The 8,194-nt window shown below is 39.8% G+C and overlaps 1 protein-coding gene across 1 annotated transcript; it reads left to right on the top strand.

The window, feature by feature from the left end:
• Positions 1-3,847: 3,847 nt before the first annotated feature.
• On the top strand, positions 3,848-4,240 carry LOC139190929 (uncharacterized). Its single transcript, XM_070811419.1, has 2 exons — positions 3,848-4,043; positions 4,107-4,240. The coding sequence occupies exons 1-2, from the start codon at positions 3,848-3,850 to the stop codon at positions 4,238-4,240; spliced, it is 330 nt and encodes a 109-aa protein (XP_070667520.1).
• The last annotated feature ends 3,954 nt before the right edge of the window (positions 4,241-8,194 follow it).

Genomic DNA, 8,194 nt, shown 5'->3' with positions numbered 1-8,194 from the left:
ATAGCACCCGAGGACCAAGAAAAAACCATTTTTACATGTCCTTTTGGTACATTTGCTTATCGTTGCATGCCTTTTGGTTTATGTAATGCACCTGCCACGTTTCAAAGATGCATGATGAGCATATTTTCTGATTACGTTAAGAAAATAATTGAGGTTTTTATGGATGATTTTAGCGTCTTTGGTGATTCTTTTGATGGTTGCTTGCATAATCTTAGCTTGATTTTAAAACGTTGCATTGAAACTAACCTTGTGCTTAATTGGGAAAAATGTCATTTCATGGTTAAACAAGGCATAGTTTTGGGTCATATTATCTCTGAAAATGGTATTGAGGTTGATAAGTCAAAGATAGATCTTGTGCGTCACTTACCCTCTCCTACTTCGGTTAGAGAGGTTCGTTCTTTTCTTGGCCATGCAGGTTTCTATCGTAGGTTCATCAAAGACTTCTCAAATGTGGCACAACCTCTTTGCCGACTACTACAAAAAGATGTGACGTTTGAGTTTAATGAGGCATGCACGGCATCATTCAATCAACTCAAGGAGTTGTTGACCACGGCACCAATCATTGTCCCACCGGATTGGAGCCTACCTTTCGAGCTTATGTGTGATGCGTCCGATTATGCTTTAGGAGCTGTTTTGGGACAAAGGAAGGACAAGAGGCCGCATGTCATCTACTATGCCTCACGGACGTTGAATGATGCGCAGTTGAACTATTCCACGACGGAAAAAGAACTTCTTGCCGTTGTTTTTGCTTTAGATAAGTTTAGATCATATTTAATTGGTACTAAAGTAATTGTTTTCACTGACCATGCAGCTTTGAAATACTTGCTCACTAAAAAGGAAGCCAAGCTGCGGTTAATTCGTTGGATATTGCTTCTTCAAGAGTTCGACATTGAGATTCGAGACAAAAAGGGAAGTGAAAACGTGGTGGCTGACCACCTAAGCCGTATGATGCATAATGAGGAGTCCCTACCCATTGCTGAAACATTTCCTGATGAACAATTGATGTCCATTAAGGTAAGTGAACCGTGGTATGCTGATTTGGTCAACTTTTTGGTGTCTAAACGAATTCTAAGCACTCTCACTAGACACTAACGTGATAAGCTTAGGAATGATGCACGATTTTATGTATGGGATGATCCATATTTGTAGAAATATTGCCCTGATCAGATTATTCGTCGATGTGTGCATGATTTTGAGTTTCATTCCATTTTAAGTTTTTGTCATACATATGCTGAAGGGAAAATTATGAGCTTAACATGTGGGATTTCTAAATGACTAGCATGCACATACAATTCAAAATTTATATACATGAGCAACGGAAGCAATTTATCAAATAAAATCAAAGCTATAGCCATGCAAATCCCCTTCAAGGTTCATAGGTTTATATATAATGCATCAAAACATTTTAGTAAAGAACAAAGTGAAAGTTTAGTCTTATACCTCTTGATCTAGACTTGAGACCAAGGATGGACCACCTCCAAGCCCTTTGTTCCTTGAAGTCCTTGAGCCTAGCCTCCCTCTTTGTCTCCTCCATTTTGTTAGTAAGAGTGCTCCAAGGTTCTCCTTAAGTCTCCAAAGGAGAAGACCTCTAAAGATCCACACCCACTAGTGTAGTGAGATGGATGGAGGAATAACCAAAAGGGTGAAAGATTGTTAGTAAATTCACCCTCTAGGTGGCCGGCCTTTGTGGTTTTAGAGAGCTATTTTCTTTTGCCTCTTTGTTGTTCAAAAACACACAAAAAACCCTAATGAACTTTGTGCTATAAAGTTCCTTATATAGACAAAAAGAAACCTAGTCAACAACTTGACTAAATATCTCTCCCAAACCCTTTAAGTGGCCGGCCCTTTAGTGTTTGGTTTGGGCTTTGGGCTTTTATTATTTCAAGTCATCCTATGCTTGAATAAAAGCCCAATGGGTTTAGGCCCAATGGGCCCAATTAAACCCGAACGTTTCTTTAAGCCCAAAACGATCTTTTATCGCTTTCATGATTTCTTTAGACTTCCTAAATTAATCACAACACTTAATTAATCCAATTAATTATTTCCTTCATCCATTAATTACTCACTACAAGAGTGTATCGGTGTACAATCATTTTAGGTTCTAATTAGCAAGGCAGTGAGGTGATTGACATCAATTCATTTGATTATATTTAATCCAATCACTTAGTGAATTAAAACTTCATTTTAATTCACCTTTCTTCTTTGATGACTACATTTAATCATCTAGAAGAACTCACAAGCTATGAGTGACATCTAACCATATGTCATAGCTACCCAAGCTAATGTAGAAGTTGTTCGGAGAACCTATTCAGTTGGAATTACAATGCAATTCAATCCTTCTCTAAAACAATACTCTCAATCACATTATTAGGGTATGGATATATTATGTCAAACCCCTAATGTGATTATTCCTTCTTATATGATTCTACTGAGTCGTATAGGAACGCTTTCCTTTATTACGCTCGATACTTCGGCCGAAGATTCCCGAATCATATCTTAGAGTATTCTTCCTCTCTAATCGAGGATTAGAGATTCCTTGTTGCGCATTCACTTGCCTTCATGACTAAGTGGCTTAACCCCAATTATGCCGTGGACATCCGCGAATGGGGTGACTTTGACATAATCAAAGATTAAGTACTTAGCCACAAGACAACGACGATGCCTCAGGTCAAAGGACTACTTACATTATTCCAACCATTAGAGTTACTTGCTTGACATGTGAGTAGACCTCCATGCAAGTACTCTCGTTCGATTGTGTTCAGTGAACTCATTCCCTTAATGAGCACCTACATACTTGTCTTAGTGTCACAACACGAATGGGATGAGACTTTCCATCCTTCCATTTGAAGTGGACACAGTATGTACCGGTCTAAGCATTGTCAGTTTCCCTCTGACAATCCAATGACTAGGAACCTTTTGGACATAATGGTTATGTGAAGAAGGTCTCTGTAGTCTAACATCATTAGATTACTTCTTCAATCAATCCATTATCCATGGATACACTATTTAGGACATATATCGTTTATTGAGATAGTCCTAATTCGTGTCTTTGCCATTTGATGTATAAGAGTCATCTATACATCGATTCATTTGTCCTGAAAGGTTTCTTCCAAAGATTGACTTTCAGGGCATATTTCCAACATATGCATGTGGTGGTCACTTTGGCACACAAAGAACAGCACTTAAGGTGTTACAATGTGGATTCTATTGGCCTAGTATCTTTAAGGATGATAGAACTTTTTGCTTAACATGTGATAAATGCCAAAGAACAAGAAATATAAGTGCAAGGGATCAAATGTCGCAGGTTTCCATCCTCAATGTTGAAATTTTTGACGTTTGGGGTATTGATTTTATGGGTCCCTTTCCTTCCTCGAATGGTTTCATGTATATTTTGCTTGTAGTTGATTATGTGTCAAAGTGGGTGGAAGCAAAAGCCACCCAGACTAATGATTCTAAAGTGGTTGCAGATTTCATTAGAACCAACATATTTGCAAGGTTTGGCATGCCACGAGTAATCATCAGTGATGGAGGGTCTCACTTTTGCAATCGGACCATTGAGGCGTTGTTGAGGAAGTACAATGTCAACCATAAGGTCTCAACACCTTATCATCCTCAAACCAATGGGCAAGCCGAGGTGTCTAATAGGGAGATCAAACAGATTCTAGAGAAGACCATTGGGCCAACAAGGAAGGATTGGAGCTCGCGTTTGGAGGATGCATTGTGGGCATATCGCACGGCATATAAAACACCCCTTGGCATGTCCCCATTTCGGCTCATCTATGGCAAACCATGCCATCTTCCCGTAGAATTGGAGCATAAGGCGCATTGGGCCGTCAAAACATTCAACATGGACCTTAATGCCGCGGGAATTCATAGAAAGCTCCAATTAAATGAACTTGAAGAGATTAGGCATGAGGCTTATGAAAACGCCCGAATTTACAAGGAGAAGACGAATGCTCTCCATGACAAGATGATTCGAGGCAAATCATTCTCCATTGGGCAGAAAGTGTTACTCTTTAATTCCCGCCTTCGTTTGTTTCCTGGTAAGTTGCGTTCCAAATGGATTGGTCCTTTTATGGTTACTAATGTTTTTTCTCATGGTGCAGTCCAAATACAAAGTTTGAAGACGCAACAAGAATTCAATGTAAATGGGCATCGTTTAAAGCCCTATTATGAGGCCTTTGAGGAGCAAGTCGTGGAGAATGTACCCCTCCATGCCGTGGGCCCTGCTCAAGCTTAAATGGAGGTATCGTCCGGCTGGAAGACGTTAAAGCAAGCGCTTCTTGGGAAGCAACCCATGTATTCAAATAAGAAAGATTTTTGAATTGCTCAACAATCAGTTTTGCGTTTCTAAAAACCTTCCATTTTCTGTAGTTTTATTTTGCCATAATTATCATTTTTATTTGTTGCTTGTTTAATTGTTTTTTATGTGGGTTTATTTTTGAAACACTGACAGTTATGCAAGGTATTTTTACATTCAAAAAAAAAAGAAAGGAACATTAAGCAGATAAATACAAGAGGGAGCCTTCACAAAGGCTGCTTAGGAGAAGTCTCAGTAGTCGGCGGAGCCTCAGCAGTCGGCGGGGCCACAGAAGGAGGAGGTATCGGAGGTTGATCATTTGGAGCTTCACTACGCGATACAGTCCTAGAAGACGAAGGCAAATGCTGTTGGAACAAACCCACAAACCTCCGATGATCAAGTAAAATCTGACCATCAGATTCCTGCATCTGGTCAATTTTCCTCTTCATGTTTGTGTCATAGTTGTGTGCGAGCTTATGCAACTGTTTATTCTCATGCTTGAGCCCTTTAATCTCCTGTTTGAGACTCATCACTTTAGCCGCCAACGATTCAACTTGATGGGTTCGAGCAAATAGGTGTTGGGCCATGTTGGACACAGAACCCGCACACTGCACACTAAGAGCCAGAGACTCCTTAACAGCCAACTCATCAGACCGTCTGGAAAGCAGTCTATTATCTTTAGGAGTGACAAGGTTCCGGGCCACCACCGCAGCGGTCATGTTATTCTTCATCACTGAATCCCCAACGGTAAGAGGACCAGTAGGGGATATGAAGGATGGGCACCATATGTTGTCTGGAGAAGGCGGGACTGCCTCTTCACCAAGGTTCAAGTCAAAACGACGGTCGGAAGGGCCAGACATTTTCAGAGGTGTTAAAGAAAGAAGAGGTCGGACAAGTCAAGATCGTAGAAGTGTAAGAAGGGAGTTTTCTACAGGTAGAAATTCAAGTGTGCTTTGAACGTCCTGCGTACCTCTATAAAAATCAACATGTGATGGGATTTCAGAGATTGAAGAGGCGAGCTCAGAAATCGAAGAGGCCAACTAAAAAAATCAAAGAGGCGCTAGCTTTCTCAAAAGTTGGGCTTGCTCAGAAACCACGGCCAATCTTCTTTTCCAGATTTGTCCGTACTTGTCACATGCAACCTCTGCACTCGACGGGATTTCAAAGATCAAAGAGGCAATTCTAGATATCGGAGAGGCATATGCTTTTCCAGACGTGTCAGCATCTGTCACATGCAGAGTAAGCTTTGCGAAAATCACGGGCAGTTTGTCGAAGCGCCGATTCCAACCATCTACTTTTCCAGATGTGTCAACATCTATCACATGTAGAGTCAGCTTTGCAAAAATCACGAGCAGTTTGTCGAAACGCCGATTCTAGATATCGAAGAGGCACTTGTTTTTCCAGACGTGTCAGCGCCTGTCACATGCACACTCAGCTTTACGGAAATCACGGGCAATCTGTCGACGATTTCTGGTGAAGTAGAAAGCACGTGAAGTTTACTGTTCAATCATCCAACGGTTGCCGACAAGAGTGAAAGAACAGTACCAGTTATTATTTCCTATAAATGTCGACCTTCACCCTCCATGGCAAGGCAGACATACATAACCTTTCGTCATCTCCGAGAATGCCTTTCCAACAAAGCCTCTCGAGTCACTCAGTGTTCCTTATTCCTTGGGGTACCTCTGCAAACAACCCATCCAAAGCAAAAGTATTTCATATCATGAAGGTTGAAAGCAAGAGTATCTCATATCATGCTTTCTCCCTGTCATTCTCCTTGTCGTTGTTTTAGGACAAGGAGAAAGAGAGCAATCAGCCAGCACTTGGTATCAATCTTCTGATCTGGAACCGACTGCCTGGAACCCCTTCCTGATTGCTTACCTAGCCTTGCTCTCGAGTACTCATCTTCATCATTTTATGCTTCCTCTTCGTCTACCACATCTGCCTGGGGAACAGATAAGGGAAGTGAAAATGATACCTCGAAGCATGTGGAGACAATTTGCCTATTCATCCTCAGCTAGGGACAAGGAGAAAGAAAGCAAGAGGTGGGCACTTGGAAAGATTGAAGAAAGAAACAGACCAACACCTCTACTTCGTGCCTGCCTGCCGTGCAGAAGAAACAAGCAGGGAAGAATGCAGAGTGCACAATCAATCAACCCAGCAGAAGGAGTCTGATTTGAAACCAAGGAACTCTCATATTCCTCGCTCAGAATTCCAAACCAGTTCGAGATCAAAGCTGTGGAAAGACAACAAGATCATCTATCTCCAAAACCAGATTTGCGTTCTTAAACTCTACTCTATCTGGTTTTTACTTTGCCATAGTTGTCATGTTTATTCGTTGTTTGTTTGTTTGCTTTTTTTTTTTTTGTGTGAGTTTACGCTTGAAACATTGAGGACAATGTTTGATTTAAGTGTGAGGGGGGTAACCATTGTTTTGCATGAAATTCGTAGGAGTTTATCACCCATTACTTCTTGTGCTGTTCCTTGCTGTTTTAAATGTTTTTAAGCTATTTTGGAGTATTTTAGTGTGTTTTGACATAAAAATCCAAAAATCTCATAAAATTTTGAAAAATTGTTTTGAAAAAAACCAAAAAGAGTTGTTTTTGTATGTGTCTTAGGGTACCTTCCAACACAATGATGAGGATTTGGTTTTTAATTACATGACTATTAAAGAGAGTTATAAACATGGATGAACATTTGATTTACTCTTTGGTGTATGCTAGGTTGTGGTTATAATTTATGAATTCACATGCAATCATAAAGGAAAAATCAGTTTTGTAACATGCTTGAAAGAAGGAACTCAAATGTACGCTACAACCTTGTGAGACTTGAGCCTAAACGTTTATTTGGAGAGTTAATAAACTGTGGATCATTGTTTTCTAAAGTCGTTGCATGATCTCATTATTCTTTGCTTGGTTGCTACTTAGAAGGCGTTTCATCATTTAGTTCCAAATGCTAGAACTCATGCCTATTTCATTCAAAGCATGTTATTGATTTGCATAACACATATTCAAGATGAAGTTGTTTAGTGAGCCAAGAGCCAAAAAGCCTATCCCATTCATTATATGTTTAAGTTTAACCCCGTTGAGCCTTGTTTAGCCTACGTTCTTTGTTAACCCACACTATCCTCACCTAGCCTAGATTAGGACCATCCATACCCTTGTTCTTGAAGCATAGTAAAGCATGACTCAAATTGAATTCCTTTTGATTAATGTATTGCAGAAAACAAGTATGGGGGAAGTGATTCTTGTGTGTGTGTGTGTGTGCCAAAGTCCTTAATAAGGCACGGGTCGAAAAAAAAAAAAAAGTTGTGAAAATGTGTGAAAAAGAGTTCTAAAGTGTTGTTTGTTGAAGAAAGGGTCCAAAACATTGAATTCGGCCCTAAGTGTTGCTCAAATCTTCCCTTTGTGTTAAAAGTTGATTTATGCATTCTAAAGTGAATCTAAGTTTCGATTTCATTACTTTGCTTGCTATTGCCTTAGGAACGTTTGTTATCCCTATCTTTCCTTTGTTAACCATTACCCCAAGCCCCGTTACAACCCTTGACTTCTATCTTGAGTGTTATGTGTTTCAATTTGTGGAGTTTGAATTTGGTATGAGCATATGGTGTCACTGGTTTTCGCATCTAAGTAGTAGCATTCCATTCATGAGATCATATCTAAACATGCTTAATAACTCCAGAAATTGCTATCTTTGTAACACATATATGTGAGTGTTCGTTTTCATGTTTACATCAATCTTCTCACATATAACTAGTGTAGGGTGTGTAGTCAGAAAATATGTGACAATAGAGAGTATCTTGTAAGGAATTGAGCAAATTCTCTAAGGCATGTTACTACATTCAAAACATCATTTTAATTGGTCAAATGAGAACTAGTAAGTGGTGACTGTGATTAA

The sequence above is a fragment of the Malus domestica genome, chromosome 13 (genome assembly GCF_042453785.1).
Source record: "Malus domestica chromosome 13, GDT2T_hap1".
In the NCBI taxonomy this organism is placed as follows: domain Eukaryota; kingdom Viridiplantae; phylum Streptophyta; class Magnoliopsida; order Rosales; family Rosaceae; genus Malus; species Malus domestica.
The sequence above is the reverse complement of the archived record's forward strand: the minus strand, read 5'-3'. Positions and strand labels throughout refer to the sequence as shown.

Coding starts and splice junctions, on each gene's coding strand:
- LOC139190929 (XM_070811419.1), top strand. CDS start 3,848: ATGGACCTTAATGCCGCGGGAATTCATAGAAAGCTCCAATTAAATGAA. Junction 4,044..4,106: donor CCGCCTTCGTTTGTTTCCTG/GTAAGTTGCGTT, acceptor CTCATGGTGCAG/TCCAAATACAAAGTTTGAAG.